This window comes from Entelurus aequoreus, linkage group LG19 (genome assembly GCF_033978785.1).
Source record: "Entelurus aequoreus isolate RoL-2023_Sb linkage group LG19, RoL_Eaeq_v1.1, whole genome shotgun sequence".
Classification (NCBI taxonomy): domain Eukaryota; kingdom Metazoa; phylum Chordata; class Actinopteri; order Syngnathiformes; family Syngnathidae; genus Entelurus; species Entelurus aequoreus.
Genome location: NC_084749.1, coordinates 3,713,863 through 3,734,342, shown reverse-complemented (window position 1 = coordinate 3,734,342; position 20,480 = coordinate 3,713,863). Strand labels below are relative to the sequence as shown.

At 41.1% G+C, this 20,480-nt stretch overlaps 1 protein-coding gene across 3 annotated transcripts in view; it reads left to right on the top strand.

Annotated features, from left to right (window-relative positions):
• The window catches only part of safb (scaffold attachment factor B), a 34,859-nt gene that overhangs the window by 4,948 nt on the left and 9,431 nt on the right, over positions 1–20,480 (top strand). For 2 of the 3 annotated variants that reach the window (XM_062027676.1, XM_062027675.1), the window contains exons 3-11: positions 1,936–2,000; positions 2,068–2,256; positions 8,825–8,884; positions 8,956–8,995; positions 9,678–10,155; positions 10,474–10,517; positions 10,599–10,687; positions 15,397–15,546; positions 15,677–15,762. In XM_062027676.1, coding sequence (XP_061883660.1) covers positions 1,936–2,000; positions 2,068–2,256; positions 8,825–8,884; positions 8,956–8,995; positions 9,678–10,155; positions 10,474–10,517; positions 10,599–10,687; positions 15,397–15,546; positions 15,677–15,762 — 1,201 coding nt within the window. The remainder of the gene's footprint in view (positions 1–1,935; positions 2,001–2,067; positions 2,257–8,824; positions 8,885–8,955; positions 8,996–9,677; positions 10,156–10,473; positions 10,518–10,598; positions 10,688–15,396; positions 15,547–15,676; positions 15,763–20,480) is intronic. The other variant, XM_062027677.1, reaches the window with a different exon arrangement.

Sequence of the window (20,480 nt, the reverse complement as noted above, 5' to 3'; positions counted from 1 at the left end):
GCAGGTGTGATGCACACATGGTAGAACAGTGTGTTGTGTTGTATTGCAATGGTTGATGTAAATGTGTGTGAGCAGGTGTGATGCACACATGGTAGAACAGTGTGTTTTGTTGTATTGTAATGGTTGATGTAAATGTGTGTGAGCAGGTTTGATGCACACATGGTAGAACAGTGTGTTTTGTTGTATTGTAATGGTTGATGTAAATGTGTGTGAGCAGGTTTGATGCACACATGGTAGAACAGTGTGTTGTATTGCAATGGTTGATGTAAATGTGTGTGAGCAGGTGTGATGCACACATGGTAGAACAGTGTGTTGTGTTGTATTGCAATGGTTGATGTAAATGTGTGTGAGCAGGTGTGATGCACACATGGTAGAACAGTGTGTTTTGTTGTATTGCAATGGTTGATGTAAATGTGTGTGAGCAGGTGTGATGCACACATGGTAGAACAGTGTGTTTTGTTGTATTGCAATGGTTGATGTAAATGTGTGTGAGCAGGTGTGATGCACACATGGTAGAACAGTGTGTTTTGTTGTATTGCAATGGTTGATGTAAATGTGTGTGAGCAGGTGTGATGCACACATGGTAGAACAGTGTGTTTTGTTTTGATGTATGTTTTTTGTATTTGTGTTAAAAAAAAACCCTGAAAACAAGATGCTGCATCTCAAGAGGCTATCCTGAATAAATTGAAATTGAAAAAAATGGATCACATCAAGTTGGTATCGATCTAATACTCGCGGTATTGATATTTGAATCGATACGCCTAGCCCAGGGGTCGGCAACCTGCGGCTCTTTGACCACTCTGATGCGGCTCAGCTGCATACTTGCCGACCCGCCCAATTTTCCCAGGAGATTTACGGATCTCAGTACCTCTCCTAGAAATCTCCCGGGGCAAATATTCTCCGATAAGGGCGTGCGCTGATGGCACTGCATGTATTGTCCTCTATTGCCTGTACAAACGGCGTGCCAGCCCGGCCACATGTTGTATGTAGCTATTACTTGCACACGTGGGAGACAGCAATGCATACTTGGTCAACAGCCACACAGCTTACACTGACGGTAGCCCTAACTCTTCCGGTCTACGTTATACACCCCCCTACCACCAAACCCCCCCACACATCAACCCCCCCCCCCCCCCCCCCTCTGTGCGTCGGTTGAGGAGGGCGGGGTTTGGTGGTAGCGGGGGTGTATAATGTAGACCGGAAGAGTTAGGGCTGCATGGGATTCTGGGTATTTGTTTTGTTGTGTTTATGTTGTGTTACAGTGCGGATGTTCTCCAGAAATGTGTTTGTCATTCTTTTTTGGTGTGGGTTCAGAGTGTGGCGCATATTTGTAATGTAACAGTGTTAAAGTTGTTTTATACGGTCACCGTCAGTGTAAGCTGTGTGGCTGTTGACCATGTATGCCTTGCTGTCACTTACGTGTGCAAGCAGAAGCTGCATTCAACATGTGGCAGAGCAGGTACTCTTGTTAGATCAGGCTGTAGAGGGCGCTAAAAGCAGTGCCATCACGCCCTGAATTTCGGGAGTCTCCCGGAAAAATTGGGAGAGTTGACAAGTGTGACGCTATCAAGCGCCATTCACGTAAATCTCGCGGGACGCACTAACATTAAATGTAAATATTGAGGTGCGGGCCGGGGCGTGTGTCTGAGACCCCTGGTTAAAACATAGCACAAAGCAAAAAAAAGCTGGGTATGCAGTGTTATTTCATTTTAAATTTTCAAAAGAGTTTTGTGGCTCCCATTGTTTTCTTTAATTTGTGAAACTTGTCAAAATGGCTCTTTGAGTGGTAAAGGTTGCCGACCCCTGGCCTAGCCCCACCGCACACAGCACGCAAGTGGTTGAGCACATTAGCATGCTTGAAAGTAACAAAATCACATTTTGAAAATGTCACTTCACAAGTGTTTGCAGTGATATTTGTCCAATACATTTTCTCAGATGTAAGACAAGACAACGACGAACCAGAGGACAGCAATTTAGAGGAGGAATCCCAGGACGGCAATGTAAGTTTGGTTAGTGCAACATAACTCTGACATTATCAGGCTGTAAATATAATCCCTTTCTACTCAGGACGAACATGAGAACATGCATGACATGGATATCCTTGACATGAACGTGCTGGATGAAGCAGAGAATAACGGCAGAATGCCCACTGAAGACGACGTGGACGAGCTGGGGGGTTTGCTCCATGAAGACGAGGGGGATCATCTCTGCACTGGTGATGATGAAGACGAGGTAACTCTCGACTCTGATGATGAGGTGAGAAACCTTTTGGCTGGAGAAAAAAATAGCGGCCAGGAGCGCTGCGTAGCTTGTTACAATATTTTTGGGATATTGTGATGGCAATAACCAGTTAATTGCACTGAAACCATATTTGGTAACTTGGTAGGATGTTTGAAATGGAGCCCCAAAAATATTGATAATCATAAACACTATTTGGAGAACACCTAAAAGGCAATACTTAAATCATTTTGTAAAAGATGTCTTCTGTTTATTTTCTATGTTTACATTTACATACATACACTACATACAAGTATTTAAATGAATGACCTGTAATGATTCATTGTTGCAATACGGTTATCTCTTTGCAGTAATCAATCAATCAATCAATGTTTATTTATAATCAATGTATTAAATGTTGCCCACTTTATGTAACTGAAGGGCAAACTTTTTTTATCTGACTAAAATGAGTGCTGTCAAACGATTCATTTAAAATCAGATTAATCACACTATTGAATTTGGATTAATCAAAATGAATCACAGTTGCTACAAAATCATTGCTTAACTTATCTGTAGGGATGGGTGCCATTCACATTTGAACCGATACGGTACCAATTCCCGGTACCTGGGAAACAATAGCGGTACACAACGGTACTTTTGTTTGCATTAATAAATATTCATTGTTCTTAATGCAGCTGAGATAGGCTCCAGCACTCCGACGATCCCAAACGGGACAAGCGGTAGAAAATGGAAAAATCTTGATGATAACATTTGTATTGCATCATTTAAAAATGTTGTGGCAGTAGTGTATAGTTAATGGTCAGTCCAGTCAATGCTAAAACTAGTATTTTGTTGCGCCCTAAAAAGTGTTACTACAGCAAATATTGCACTTAATAAGCACCAGCTCATTTGATTGTAACGTGCCTCTTAGTTGTAGTTTTCATAACAAATTAGGAGGTGTTGAAATCGCCATGTAAACTTGCTAATGCTAATCAAAGCCAATGTATATTAGTAGTCTTACTTGTCTATGGATGCTCTGATTCACCCAGGTCATTGTACTCTCGGGGCATTCAATCCATCTTCAATCCAGCCCTACCCAACTTGCAATGGAGTCAATTTCTTTATTGGCATTATAAATTGCAACATTACCTAAAGTAGGTCTGGACGCTTAGCTTTTTCACTAGTAGCACCGGTGTTACTAAATGAAAAAAATGAGTAGCACAGAAAAAAAATGAGTAGCAATATGAAATGTGTTAAATACCACAATTTCATTATTAACACTCAAACAAGGTACATGTGTGCACTCATACTTATAAACACAATGCCATTTTTTTTGATTGATTGAGACTTTTATTAGTAGGTTGCACAGTGAAGTACATATTCCGTACAATTGACCACTAAATGGTAACACCCGAATAAGTTTTTCAACTTGTTTAAGTCGGGGTCCACTTAAATTGATTCATGATACAGATATATACTATCATATATACTATCATCATAATACAGTCATCACACAAGATAATCACATTGAATTATTTACATTATTTACAATCAGGAGTGTGGAGGGGGGGTGGGGGGGGGGATATGGACATCAAGTAGTGGACATAGAGTGAGAGAGAGAGAGAGAGAGAGAGAGAGAGAGAGAGAGAGAGAGAGAGAGAGAGATCAGAAGGCATAAGAAAAAGAATCTGCATTTGATTGTTTACATTTGATTATTAGCAATCCGGGGAGGGTGTTAGTTTAGGGTTGTAGCTGCCTGGAGGTGAACTTTTATAGCGGTTTTGAAGGAGGATAGAGATGCCCTTTCTTTTATACCTGTTGGGAGCGCATTCCACATTGATGTGGCATAGAAAGAGAATGAGTTAAGACCTTTGTTAGTTCGGAATCTGGGTTTAACGTGGTTAGTGGAGCACCCCCTGGTGTTGTGGTTATGGCGGTCATTTACGTTAAGGTAGTAGTTAACCCATCATAATAGGACCTACTGTAATGCTCTGTTAAACACAGAGAACATCCTGAAACTGTCACTAACACCAGTGTCGGGCTGGGCCATATGGATCAAAAGCCATATACCGATATGGTTTTGCCCATAAACTAACCTATAAAACGGAAATATGCGTTGACGTAACTAAATATATCCAGCATGCCTTGATTTTAAATTTTCGGGACTGATGGGGATCCCAAATACACAACAGGTACTTGCAAGTAAGAAAAGTAGGTTTTGCATAATAACATCCCAATTCAAGAGGTGTTTTGAGATAAGAAAAAAGAAAAAGCCTTGAAAAGTCAAATATAATCTACAATCTTCTTTAAAAAACATTTAGCTATTCTCAATTCTTTAGCTAACAAACAAAAGAACAAAATGCGAAATTAAAGGCCTACTGAAATGAATTTTTTTTATTTAAACGGGGATAGCAGATCTATTCTATGTGTCATACTTGATCATTTCGCGATATTGCCATATTTTTGCTGAAAGGATTTAGTATAGAACAACGACGATAAAGATTGCAACTTTTGGTATCTGATAAAAAAAAGGCTTGCCCCTACCGGAAGTAGCGTGACGTAGTCAGTTGAACATATACGCAAAGTTCCCTATTGTTTACAATGATGGCCGCATGAAGTGAGAGAGATTCGGACCGAGAAAGCGACAATTTCCCCATTAATTTGAGCGAGGATGAAAGATTTGTGGATGAGTAAAGTGCAAGTGAAGGACTAGTGGGGAGTTGAAGCTATTCAGATAGGGAAGATGCTGTAAGAGCCGGGGGTGACCTGATATTCAGCTGGGAATGACTACAACAGTAAATAAACACAAGACATATATATACTCTATTAGCCACAACACAACCAGGCTTATATTTAATATGCCACAAATTAATCCTGCATAAAAACACCTGCGTGTTTGTTATGCTAGCTCCTAGCTCCTCTGCTAGCTCCTAGCTCCATAGAACACGCCAATACAATTCAAACACCTGATCAACACACACCATCACTCAGCCCAAAAGACCGTTTCCTTAACCCAAGGTTCATAAAGCTTATATATTTTTAAAAAGTTACGTACGTGACGCGCACATACGGTCAAGTTATCGAATGTTTAGCAGCCAAGGCTGCATACTCACGGTACCTGATATTCAGCTGGGAATGACTACAACAGTAAATAAACACAAGACATATATATACTCTATTAGCCACAACACAACCAGGCTTATATTTAATATGCCACAAATTAATCCTGCATAATAACACCTGCGTGTTTGTTATGCTAGCTCCTAGCTCCTCTGCTAGCTCCTAGCTCCATAGAACACGCCAATACAATTCAAACACCTGATCAACACACACAATCACTCAGCCCAAAAGACCGTTCACCTAACCCAAGGTTCATAAAGCTTATATATTTTTAAAAAGTTACGTACGTGACGCGCACGTAGGTACGGTATGTGTTATGCTAGCTCCTCTGCTAGCTCCTAGCTCCATAGAACACGCCAATACAATTCAAACACATGATCAACACACACAATCACTCAGCCCAAAAGACCGTTCACCTAATCCAAGGTTCATAAAGCTTATATATTTTTTAAAAGTTACGTACGTGACGCGCACGTAGGTACGGTACGTGTTATGCTAGCTCCTCTGCTAGCTCCTAGCTCCATAGAACACGCCAATACAATTCAAACACATGATCAACACACACAATCACTCAGCCCAAAAGACCGTTCACCTAACCCAAGGTTCATAAAGCTTATATATTTTAAAAAAGTTACGTACATACGCAAAAAAAAGCCAAAGCTGCATACTCACAGTAGCACGTCTGCGTCTTTGTCATCCAAATCAAAGTAATCCTGGTAAGAGTCTGTGTTGTCCCAGTTCTCTACAGGCGTCTGTGTATCCAAATCAAAAGTCCTCCTGGTTAGAGTCTCTGTTATCCGAGTTCTTCCATCTTGACTGCATCTTTCGGGAATGTAAACAAAGAAGCGCCGGCTGTGTACTGTTGTGGCTGACTACGTTCGAAAAATACGTCCATTTCGCACCGACAACTTTCTTCTTTGCTTGCTTGGCTTCCTTCTCCATAATGCAATGAACATGATTGAAACAGATTCACGAACACAGATGTCCAGAATACTGTGGAATTATGAAATGAAAACAGAGCTTTTTCGTATCGACTTCAATGTGGAAGGCATACCCGTGTTCGCCGGGCTACGTCACGCGCATACGTCATCCTCAGAGGCGTTTCGAACCGGAAGTTTAGCGGCAAATTTAAAATGTCACTTTATAAGTTAACCCGGCCGTATTGGCATGTGTTATAATGTTAAGATTTCATCATTGATATATAAACTATCAGACTGCGTGGTCGGTAGTAGTGGCTTTCAGTAGGCCTTTAAGTGCTCTGCTTTATTAATGGGGCATGTTTAAATGTCAGCAGCAAGATGAAAATAATTGATCTTTAACAATGTTTTTTTTTTAGGTAAACATTACTATAGGACGCACAGGAACACCAAACTGCTTCATGATGCTGTGTGCTGAAAATTACTTTAAAAATATTAATTATGGTTACTCGTTACCGGTACTTTACAAAAAAAATTATTTAATTACTAACAGAATTACTCTTTAATAAATGTAATTAATTACTAAGGACGGTAATTATTGCGCTACTTTAAAAACATTTAAATAGCTGGCATAATGCAGTTAAGATAAGTTTGTGTGTGCGTGTGCCTGTTGTCTAGTGACATCAGCCAGTTAGTAGTTGCTCTGAGCTCTTTTGTTAGCTTAGCAGGCTAGCAGCGGCAGTTTGTCCACTCTTGACAGCAACTCTTTTGAATCTTTCACTGGTTTGTGTTGCTTCTGCGTAATAAATAGATTGAATGTGCTGTCATTGCTGTATGTTCTTGTCAATAAACGGGGTATTATTTGAATGGCAAGTTTGTCACTTCTATCATTGATTTGTTCAATAGTCCCTCCGACCCTCGTAGTTACGAGCGCGCAGTGCAGTTTGTGTCAAGTTTTAAGGTGGTGAAAAAAATGTCTTTTACTGACCAGTTCCTCCAACTAAGACCTTGTTTTCTTGCTTGTTCCAAGACTTGGAGGTCTCACACAGCCCCGCTACAACTACTGCCCACTCCCCTCTATGCATGGCGCTGCGGCGCAGGAGGGACACACACACACAAACACACACACACACTGCTGTCAGCGCGCACAGTGATCAGTGACACATCCGCGTCAATCACTTTCCATTTGATTGTTATGGGTTAAGTTTATTTCAAACATGTTACACATATTTGATACAAATTTCACTCTATTTTGATCAAATTTGGATGGATTTAATTCAGGAGCAAAACGCTAATTAAAGGTCAAAATCTGTATTCGCACGTGTGCTACTTTTATTTTATTTTTTTTATACGCGCATGACCTATTTTTAGTTGCGAATTTGACTGCTCTGGCCTTAAGGAAGTTTGGTTAAGTCCGCTCTCAGTGCTGCTGGAGTGATCACCAAGTGCCTAAGTGACATCAGGCGCAACACGGGTACCGTAACATGGCACTGTTATATTTTACGTGACTTGGTGGATTCGGGTGGTGCCAAAAATGACCCGTCACTACTTATCTGTATTAGTTTTTGTTGACAACTGCCGTGGTTGTAATCCACCAGCGTTAGCACTTGTTGCCACTATCAGTACCATTTTTGCTAGTGGCAAAAGCCCAGTCAGGCTGTGTTTTAAATGTACTATTTTCCACTTTTATTATCTTTGCACTGGTGTACCTGTATGCGCCGCATTGATCACTGACCATATTGCATCCAGCCCCGCCTTGTAGTTGTTTTTGTCATTAGGAATGTACAATGTGTACATTGTGTCTCATTTTTCTAACATTAACAACATAATGTAGTTATTGATTTGTGATTGCTTAATTTTGTGCAGCATAATTTAGAACACCTACAGCGATAAAAAAATGTTTTTGTGCTCTATAGAATGGTGTTTTATTTTGTTAAAATAATGCCATTTCATAGTTAAAACAGCATTCTATAAATAGATATAACTCAGGTTAACAGATGCGTATGAGTTATTTGAGTTGTGTTGAGAGGAGGCGTTATGATGCCATCTACAGCATGGATATGGAATGACAAGCTACACAGCCAGTCCCGTTTTATGTGTTTGCAAGTGATGACCAACTCAAGGCATGTAAAACAAAAGAAAATAAAAAGATCTTCTCTGTGGCGCTCCAAATTTATTTGTGGCGGGTCACCAGAGTGAAACAAACATGTGAAACACTTCTTTTAATATTTTCATATAATCTGATCAGGTTTTTTTTAACAGCTAGAGAGAGAGAAAACAATTTACTGCTTAGTATTTTGTAAAAAATTGACAAATTTAGCAGTTGGAATGTAAAAGAGTCTTTCCACAGTATGTTTTGTGTACATTTAATGTTAAAACCCTGCCTTCAGCCCGAGTGCAGCTGGGATAGGCTCCAGCGACCCCGCAAGGGACAAGCGGTAGAAAATGGATGGATGGATGGATGTTAATTGGGTTACATACACAGCTTCTATCCAATCAATATGTTCCACCTCTTTAACACAAAGCTTTTAAAAGGAGACACAATGAATTGAAAATCTTTTCTTCACCAGATGAATGAGTCGGGGATAATGGATAAAGATGAAGATATGACATTCTCGTCCCTTTATATGGTACATATATTTGCATCAAAAAAAGAATAAGAAGAAAGTATTGACTTTAAATATGTTCTTTTGTGTTTCAGTCTGCGGATGCAGGTGAAGACAGCCTGATAGAAGAAACAGGTAATGTAGATAAAAGCTCTGGAGGAGACCCAGTTCTCTTTTTAGCGCTTAGATGGAATGCAAACACTTTTTTGACATTTTACGAGTGAGAGACTGGAAGTCCAAAGGTGATTGCTGGTTCTGTGTTGCAAATGAGGTTACGTGTAATTATTCAAACTGCAAAAAAACCAAAAGGCCCAGTTGCCATTTTCCGGCCACTTTTGATGCACATTAGCAGCAATGGAACAGAACACGAGTTAATATGAGCTGCTGTAGGCTGCCTGCTGTGTTTCCTGGCTGCCGCTCGGAGACGGCGAGCAAGCGTGAAGATCCATCAAGGCCACAGGCACCGTTTTACTTGACTCAAGATGGATGTGAAAACAGTTGGACTTGAGATTGAAGTTTTGCTCAATGCACGCTGGAAGGCACAAGCACAAGGACATTTGCAGCAATAATCTTTCACCATGGACTCTGCCTGCTTGGGATCAGGCCAACAGACGCAAGAGTTGGTCCCCTAACTTCTACATACTAGGTTGTCCTCCCACCTTTGGGCTCTCTTCCAGTCTCTCCATAGGATCTACTTATAAGAGCACAGGCACGTGGTCATGACGTTCCTAATCCAGGCCTTGCCAGTTCCTCCTTAACCATTGCTGTGTTTCAGAAGTGATTAAACTCTGCCATTCTATTCCTGTTAAATCCGTAGAAAATGACAAAGTAGCTGGGTCTTGTTTATCTGAGCCGCTTATCGAAGACCACCACCAGAGCCGCGAGACGAGCGCCGAAGAACAGGCCGCCGCCACCACCGCCGATGCCACCGGAGATGCCACCGCTACCACCACCACCGCCACTGCCGCAGACGGGGAAGACAAAGAATCCACCAACATGGGAGCCAAAACCGACTTTGCTGCCTCCGGGGACGCGGAAATCGACAAGGGCGATCTTGAGACGGACGCCACAGAGGCCGGGGACGCGGAGAAGGTCCCAGAAGAGACATTGGACAGTGAAAAGGGCTCAAAAGTTGTTAGTGTAAGCGGACAGGACACTGGGGGTGAAACTGTTTGTTCAGAATTGGGGTCTAAGAAGGGGGATGAGGAAGAGAAGAAAGAAGACAATGCCGCTGCGGATTCAGCCTCGACAGTGAAAGAGTCCTCCTCTGTAGAGGGCGATGATCAGAACAAGAGGTTTGTTGCTTTCTGTCTACTAGAAACCAAAATGGCTATCTCTCTTGCATTGGCTCCTTTGTGCTAGTAAGAATTGGATGCTCTTTTCAAGGTAAAAAAAACAAAACAATGCATTTGTCTTTCATATCTCGTTCCCTGCACACATTTTTATCCATACGTAAGGCATCGGGGTTGTCCGGGTGAAGTCCTGTTTACTCACTTGTAAATCGTTCCCACAACGGCTTGATTGTCTCTTTTTGTTACGAGGATGCTCAAGTGTACATTTTTCTGAGCCGTTCTTGAAAACTTCCTCACTATTTTTTGTCTGACTTTGTCTAGTTCTGAAGGCACGGAAAGCAAGGATGAGTCAAAGGACGATAAGGGTGAGTATGTTCTGTTCCGTGACAAGTATTGCACAGCTCGGACTTTTTCTTGTTTATTATGACCGTTTTATTTCTCATTAGCCATTGGGAGCAGGAATCTGTGGGTCAGCGGTCTCTCGTCCACAACCAGGGCCACTGATCTGAAGACGCTCTTCAGCAAATATGGAAAGGTTGGTACCAATTCAAGCTTCTCAGCATGATGTCCATTCTTGGAATTTGTATCAATGAACTGATGTGGTGTTTCACACCAAACTGAATTCTCAAATGTGGTGTTGGGGGACAAAAACGGTTTCCGCGGGTCATTAAATGCATTTTAGGAAATTATTGGCATTAAAAAGCATTATATTAGCATTAAAATAAATTGTACTATTATAGGCCTAGGCCAATTGATTAATAAATGAACGATGACATGCAGGTATCGTGAAATTGCTGTCCGTAAGCGTTTTTGTCTTCGTCTTTGCTTTAAAGATATTTACAAGATGTCTCACTCAGCGCAGCGCATCGCTCTAAGCACTTGAGCACCTTTATTTGACAGTAGAAAGCAGTATATAGAGGACGGCGTGGCGAAGTTGGTAGAGTGGCCGTGCCAGCAATCGGAGGGTTGCTGGTTACTGGGGTTCAATCCCCACCTTCTACCATCCTAGTCACGTCCGTTGTGTCCTTGGGCAAGACACTTCACACTTGCTCCTGATGGGTGCTGGTTAGCGCCTTGCATGGCAGCTCCCGCCATCAGTGTGTGAATGTGTGTGTGAATGTGGAAATACTGTCAAAGCGCTTTTGAGTACCTTGAAGGTAGAAAAGCGCTATACAAGTATAACCCATTTATCATTTATATATTTGAGACAATACCGCCATACGGGTATCTTTTGATGTGCCTTTTTTATGGCCGTTAGCTCCTCTCTGCGCCTGACAGGCGGCGCACAGGGAATCCTCTTTGGCTCACCCCCGCCCCTTGCGTGTTTACTGTACGTAGGCTTTTCTGACGCACCACAACAAACTTTTAAAAAAAGAAATATGGTGGCGTGGTGCTGACTTCTCATCGCTTTGTTCAGCGACTGCATTTGGCGATTGGTGAGAGACTGCAGCTATATTTAAAGGCCTACTGAAATGAATTTTTTTTATTTAAACGGGGATAGCAGATCTATTCTATGTGTCATACTTGATCATTTCGCGATATTGCCATATTTTTGCTGAAAGGATTTAGTATAGAACAACGACGATAAAGATTGCAACTTTTGGTATCTGATTAAAAAAAGGCTTGCCCCTACCGAAAGTAGCGTGACGTAGTCAGTTGAACATATACGCAAAGTTCCCTATTGTTTACAATGATGGCCGCATGAAGTGAGAGAGATTCCGACCGAGAAAGCGACAATTTCCCCATTAATTTGAGCGAGGATGAAAGATTTGTGGATGAGTAAAGTGCAAGTGAAGGACTAGTGGGGAGTTGAAGCTATTCAGATAGGGAAGATGCTGTGAGAGCCGGGGGTGACCTGATATTCAGCTGGGAATGACTACAACAGTAAATAAACACAAGACATATATATACTCTATTAGCCACAACACAACCAGGCTTATATTTAATATGCCACAAATTAATCCTGCATAAAAACACCTGCGTGTTTGTTACGCTAGCTCCTCTGCTAGCTCCTAGCTCCATAGAACACGCCAATACAATTCAAACACCTGATCAACACACACAATCACTCAGCCCAAAAGACTGTTCACCTAACCCAAGGTTCATAAAGCTTATATATTTTTAAAAAGTTACGTACGTGACGCGCACATACGGTCAAGCTATCAAATGTTTAGCAGCCAAGGTTGCATACTCACGGTACCTGATATTCAGCTGGGAATGACTACAACAGTAAATAAACACAAGACATATATATACTCTATTAGCCACAACACAACCAGGCTTATATTTAATATGCCACAAATTAGTCCTGCATAAAAACACCTGCGTGTTTGTTACGCTAGCTCCTAGCTCCTCTGCTAGCTCCTAGCTCCATAGAACACGCCAATACAATTCAAACACCTGATCAACACACACAATCACCCAAAAGACCGTTCACCTAACCCAAGGTTCATAAAGCTTATATATTTTTAAAAAGTTACGTACGTGACGCGCACATACGGTCAAGCTATCAAATGTTTAGCAGCCAAGGCTGCATACTCACGGTACCTGATATTCAGCTGGGAATGACTACAACAGTAAATAAACACAAGACATATATATACTCTATTAGCCACAACACAACCAGGCTTATATTTAATATGCCACAAATTAATCCTGCATAAAAACACCTGCGTGTTTGTTATGCTAGCTCCTAGCTCCTATGCTAGCTCCTAGCTCCATAGAACACGCCAATACAATTCAAACACCTGATCAACACACACAATCACCCAAAAGACCGTTCACTTAACCCAAGGTTCATAAAGCTTATATATTTTAAAAAAGTTACGTACATACGCAAAAAAAAGTTGCGCACATACGGTCAAGCGATCAAATGTTTAGAAGCCAAAGCTGCATACTCACAGTAGCACGTCTGCGTCTTTGTCATCCAAATCAAAGTAATCCTGGTAAGAGTCTGTGTTGTCCCAGTTCTCTACAGGCGTCTGTGTATCGAAGTCAAAAGTCCTCCTGGTTAGAGTCTCTGTTATCCGAGTTCTTCCATCTTGACTGCATCTTTCGGGAATGTAAACAAAGAAGCGCCGGCTGTGTACTGTTGTTGCTGACTACGTTCGAAAAATACGTCCATTTCGCACCGACAACTTTCTTCTTTGCTTGCTCAGCTTCCTTCTCCATAATGCAATGAACATGATTGCAACAGATTCACGAACACAGATGTCCAGAATACTGTGGAATTATGAAATGAAAACAGAGCTTTTTCGTATTGGCTTCAATGTGGAAGGCATACCCGTGTTCCCCGGTCTACGTCACGCGCATACGTCATCCTCAGAGGCGTTTCGAACCGGAAGTTTAGCGGCAAATTTAAAATGTCACTTTATAAGTTAACCCGGCCGTATTGGCATGTGTTATAATGTTAAGATTTCATCATTGATATATAAACTATCAGACTGCGTGGTCGGTAGTAGTGGGTTTCAGTAGGCCTTTAAACATACATCAATTTCCTTGAGAACCTATATCTCTCCTTGTAACGACTATCACTACTCTCGTCTGTTCATGGTGTTAACTTCTGTTGGTGACTTAGCATAGCAGCTAGAGATAGCTCCTCTCTGCTGCTCACTCGGGGTGTCAAATGTTTAGCTACAACTGTTGAAAAGTGCCTCTCTCCATAGCCTGTGCGGACTAAGCCACTGCAGTGCAGCGACTGGGTGGCTGAAAAGTAGTTTTAAACTTAACAGCCGGCGGCTTTTACGGCAGTGAGCGAGTAGAAGCTCCATCTATCCCAGTGCACAAACGTGAGGCTATAAACGCAATGAACAAAATGAACGAAAACTGCTTTGACATAACGGCTAACTACTACTGCTAATTACTCTAAGAATGCACAGCACGTTACTACCGGTACTTACAACACAAATAATCTGAGTATTATTAACACTGGTAAAACATTTGGGCAACCTTGAGCATGTTCCAAGTTTTTTAAGATACCGGTATATACCTTCTACTGCCATTCGGACTAAAAAATACCGTATTATCAGTTTTGGTCCACATTGCCAAGCCTTAATTCAAAATAACTACCTGCTGGTGTTAATATTAGTGTGATATGATCATTTTTCCTATAGTATGTGAACACACCTTTTTGGCGGAGAATGAGGAAGTGTGTGTCTGGGAGTGAAGCACGGAGGCGGATGCGTGTACACAGAGAAAATACTTGTTGGAATTGGGCCTGTTCACATAAAATTGGCAATAAAAGCTCAAAAGAGTGTCAGACTTTGTCTCTTTTTCTGGACTCTACAATACATTATTTTACTTCATTTTGTTTTCACGTAAAAAAATCCTTATTTTTAAGGTGAGGCGGTTTAATAATTGCTGTCGCACAGCCACAATCAATTACATTAAGGGGAAGTTTTGCGCTAGTCACGACTCATTAGTGAGAAGCACTGCTAAGTAATAAAAGTTAGAAAGGAAAAAAGATGATTACAAAGCCAAATGCGTAAAAATATTTCATATTCAAACTGAAGGAGCAACATGAGCCCATCAGCACGGATGAACAGGCAAGTAAAATGTGTTTTAAAAACTCTGAAACAACATAAAAATACAAATAATAGCACAACAATACTTATATGGGAAGTACTTAACGTTAAAAGTATATCAAACAAACCTTTAACGAAGTGATCAGTGCAAACTTGTGCATCCTTGACTCTGCTCCCTTGGACTGGAGTGCTTGCCTCTTTCATTAAATCTTGACATCCTTCCGCTTTTCTTGATTTTTCATTTTTGCGTTTTGAGTGATCTCAACATCCTAAACAACGGAAGCATAGGGCATTTGTCTGCGAGAAAGGCATATTGCTGCCCAGAACGCTATGACAACAGACGCTCGCTAACCCACCACTTTGAGTCTCATGTAGTTAAAGAGGCAGACGTGACATTTGGTGGATACAACTTAAATACTGCAACAAAGTCATAACACTTCAACATTGATTCCTGTTTTGATCTTTGTGTGACAGGTAGCTGAGTTGCCTCTACTGTACAGATTTGTAATGACAAGCTTCTTTCACGCAGCCCCATTATAATGTGTCAAATGTATTAGTGACACAAATAAAAGGAAGGCATGGGAAACACTGACAGGGGTGGTGTGCATGGATGTCATGTTCTTCAATAGACCACAAAATAGTTTTACGTTTTTAAAGATTGCTACAATAAGTACGCCTTTTTGAATTTATGCCATGCCCGATTTTCTCATCCATTGTGCAGGTTGTTGGCGCCAAGGTTGTGACCAATGCTAAGAGTCCCGGGGCGCGCTGCTACGGTTTTGTCACAATGTCCTCCACAGACGAGGCCGCCAAGTGTGTCAGCCATCTTCACCGGACCGAGCTGCACGGCAAGATGATCTCCGTGGAGCGGGTTAGTGATGTCGCCATTAAATCTAGTGAAAGTGTTCAACGTGCAAGACCACGCAGAATAAACTGCAGTCTGAACCCCTGCCCCTTGTCCGACACATTGTGAAAAATCGAATGCTGTCTACATGTTGCAGGCTAAAAATGAGCCGATGGGCAAGAAGCCAGCAGACAGTGATGGCAAAAAGGCGGGCAGCGATCGGAGACACTCTTCTGAGTCCAAGTAAGCTTGAGAAATGATCGCTAGAGTGTCGTAAAACATGTCCCCACCAGACACTGTCACAAGTACAGTCCAATCTGTTTAAAGGGTGGTCCACATAACTGAGACTGGCCTCTGCTGGAATGTTCTTCATTAGAAGATGTGCTGAAAGATGAAAGATTTCTCTTGGAGATGTTGTCCTCCATTTGTGCATATTTGTATTGATATTCTGTGTTTTGCCATGCCTTTCATTTTGATGCTTGCTTTGCACAAAACAGGAAGTGACAGTGTGTAGGTTATAATTGCTGCAGAAGAAGACAGTAGTGACAAATAGACCATTGTTTAAAATAGAAATAATGCCTTTTGGGGCTGATTAAAGGGTCTATTAAGACATACAGTTCATATTAGAAGCATTTTAACTGAAGTAGAACGCTGCTTGTTTTTTTAGTTTTGTTTCTATTCCACAGCGCACCTCTTTTTTGATGACATTTTCACTTTTTTGAGAGTTCGTCTTTAACCATTTTTATATCTTAGGATTAACACCTTTTGACTCTCACATTTTATGTTAACATCTGCCTGTGGGGGAACCATAATTGGGTTTGATTAAGATTGCATGATATAAACTTGGCGGATGATAGAAATTTTAAAGCTATCGTTATATCGTGATAATGCACGTTAACACATTCTAGCTGTGTCCCACAGATTTGAAAGCAACAAGCAATTGACTGCATCCTCAAATCTACGTAGCATCCTTGCTAGTGGCTAATGTCCCTCCATTGTGCAAATCCACTTCTGAGTCAGCAATCCTGGCTTCCATAGCAGCAAATAAACTGTTTCTTGCAAGTATTGTTATCACTGCAGGATAAAAAAAATAGCTAAACATGCTACACGACACACTCTATGAAGATATGCTAACCACTAAAATAGAGCTCTTGAATGTAAACAAAGATGGGCGGATCGATACAAATATAGACAATAACGATACCAAGTATAGCATCCGTATAAGGTTGACACTACAGTGGTTAATTCAACCTTTAATATCATATCAATAATTCTTTTGTGGTTTCTTTTGTTAACAAATTCAACAAATAAGTATTTGAAAAGTAGAAATAAAGAATTAGCGGCCATTGGCAAAAAACAAAACGCCAAGAGTAGGAACATTTTCAATGTAATTGATATTGTTACACCTCCATTGTTTTTTTGTCTGATTATAATTGTGATCACAAATGGAATCATTCACTGATCTTGAAAATTTGAAGTATCAGCATTGGTATGACCGATACTGCCCCTGTAACTACTTGGCATTAGATTGATGTATCGCCCAAAGCTCATGTAAAGATTCCAAACAACAGAAGAATTGGTGGTAATTACATTTTTACCAGAAATGTAGATGGAAACATGTTACAGCTGAAAGTAGCCCAGGGATCCCTGACCTACGCTGTTAAGCGGAATTACACTCATTTTTTAGCCAAAATTGCTTGCTTCCGTTGACATTCGGGAACGGTCAGAAGTCAAATACAGCGAGACTTTATGGCTGGAGGGATTTTGTTTTGAAATAACACGTGCGTGTCTCGTGTGTGCACACCCAACGCAGCTTTGCCATGCAGTTCATCCGCGCTGGAGCATTTCCGGGTTTTGGGGAATGAGCAGCTTGCTGCCTAAATAGCAGCGAGGCATTCAAGTGTGCCTGTTGGCACCCTGTGGGTCGATGTAATAATGGGATTTATTTTTCCAAGTATTTTTAGGATCTAGTGAGGTTGCCTCTACACTAATACGGCTAAGGTTATACAGAGTATAACCCACCTTAACCTTATCCCTGTCTACACACACACAATGCCATCGTTTAAGACACCCTCCGTCCGCGGGCGCAACATGATCTAGTAGGCATGTGCGGGAAATGGCAGACGCGCATATATTATCTCATAGTCACCTTTGACCTGGAAGTGTATCCTTACCCAGCTTATAAACATTGAAGAGATGCAAGCTATATGTTCATTTCGAGTTCTTATCTGCGACTTGTTGTACGAAGATACCGAAAGTGGCTGTGAGTGTAACCAAGAAGTGGGATTTCTTTGTCTGGACCGACGACGAGTTCGAATTGTTACTGAAAGTAACAAATGATTACAAAAAACTTTGACTGGGAGTCCTCGCCATCGAAGTATGGGGACGTTCTGTCGCGTTTTCTCGAGTGCTACCCCTCGCCGGTGGAGGCCAGCTCAAGCAGCAAAGATTTGGACCTAGACGTTAAGTAATCACTTGACATACATTGTGGACAATAACTGATATTCTGCTTTGCCAGTCCAAATGCATTCGCTGTTTTCTGAAATCTTCCTTCGTCAGCCAGCTAATACAAAGTACACGCTACCTTTTTTATCACATCCACGGGAGCCCGCATTCTCGTGCTTGTAGGCTGAAATTGGCGGTCGTACTTGACGGCTTCACAATAATTATGGAGTACAAAATTAGACGTTGAGTAATCGCTCGACATACATCGCGGACAATAACTGATAATCTGCTTTGCCAGAATGCTGTTTTACGTAGTACTCCCTCGTCCATGGGAGCTCGCATTCTCGTTGTCTCCCCTTCGACAAATGGTCGAAGTTTTTCGCTAAGTAGAATCACAGCTGACCTGGGCATTCGAAAGTTCTCTTGCCATTTCCTCTGGCACAACACACTCGTTGACAAACATATCCCGCCAGGCCTTATCCAAAACCGTCGCTCAACACTGCTATGTTGCCGTCTGAGATGTGTTGTATCCCAAATAGCTGCAATCGCGTGTTTCCTTCTCTTAAGGTCTTCATGCGTGATTTCTACAAGCGCCTGTACATGTAGAAAAAGGACAAACACGGGCATGTCTGGATGAATCGCCTTCATCTTTCTAGTGGTTACCTCCGTGTGGAAACCGGTTGTTATGAAGCTGGCTGTGTCGCATTGTTTCTGACGTCACTTCCTCTCTGAACTCAGTTTATAAATCGTATCATATCGAGCTAAGAGCTGGAGATTCAAGAAATAGACGGTGCACTTACCTGTGTAAAAAAAATCCCAAGGAGGGGAACCTTAAACAATGGGCTGGTGTGGCTTATTCGTTTAAGGATTTATCCGGCTTAATATAGACAGGGTCAAAGGTGGGAATCTTTGGGCACCTCATGATTCGGTTACAATTACGATTCAGGAGCTACGATTCGATTAAAAATCGATTATTGATGCATCTTTAATTTATGTATATTGATGCATACTTTTCAAATTGTAATCAGACAATATATTGATGCAGTTTTACATTTCTTTTCGTTTCACTAAATAAGCGTATCACTTGCAACTTTTAAAAACAGTGAATTTGTAATAAACAGTTAAATTAATTCCCATCACTTTATTAAATGAATGGAAATGTGTGCACATGTGAAACATAAGTGCTCTATAATAAAGGAGGAGTTTGGATTTTCTGTGAGGTGGCTCGTTACAGTCAACCAAGTGTTAGAACTGTCTTCATTACGTATTTTTTTTCAATGAATATATTGATTGATGTTGATTAATTGCGATGCATCTAAAAATCAATTTTTTTCCCCTACCTCTGCTAAGCAGCTTCTCTTATGTCTCTCCTTCCCACTGTTCTCACTCACTTGCTAACTCTCACAAGTCCACTGTCTTTCAGTTGCCCCTCCGGTGGTTGGCTGACTGCTGATTTGATATCCAATTTTAAATATCGCAGACGAATACCCAAATTTTATTGTACCTGTCAAAATCGTGATGAAGTTTGAAATTCTATTATTTGTGCAGCTCTAGCCCAGTGAGTCCTTTTCATTAGTTACTATGCTTAGTAAGTAATGATATGGCTGCTGTTGACCAGTAGATATTATGCCTCATGATTGAAATCATGATTTACACAACTAAATCCCCACTAACTTGTATGAGATCTAGTGCTGAAAAGCACTGTAAAGTATCATTGTGAATTTATTAAGATTACGTGTAATAACAAGGTTCATGTTATAATTGGGGGAAAAAACAATCTTACATCCACGACTTTACTAAGTGACTCACTAGTTCAACATAAAATTTAAGTTTTTACAATTACAATATTAGCTATGAAATGCCTTATAGTGATGTAGCGAAGAGATTTTCTCAAACTAAACAAAACATTGAACTAATAAAAATAAACTACGGATGTTGTAAATTTTGGAATGGCAGTCAAACTCCGAATGGCTCATTAAATCAAAATTAGTCTCCTAATTTTCTCAACATAAACAATGAACTATTGATGCTGTGGTACAGTCATGAAAAAGAGGTGTGGCTTTCAGTTTATAGCATCTAATAGGTTGTATTCACCTGACGTCACGTCCGGTTTGTTAAAACTCTGCGAGGCTCAAAGTGGAGGGCCAGCGAGCGTTCATTGTCGTAGCGTTCTGGGCGGCATTTTGCCTTTCTTGAAGAAAAATGATCTATGCATGCGTTTTTTTAGGCTGTTGGAACAGTTCAAATCATGAAAAGGATCAGTTTCTTCAGAGTTCCTCGAGAGGTAATGGAAAAGGGCGAAATATGTTACAATTTGACGGAAGGCAACAACAAAAGGGGCACACACTCCAGTCGAAGAAGACAGAGTATAAGAACGCACAAGTTTGCAGCACATACACAACGTTGGCATCTATAGTTATATTTTGACAAAGACGGGGAAAAACACTTACGCTCGTAAACAGTGTGTACAACAGCAGCAGCAGCAAACATGGCTGTAGACGCCAATTAACCTTACG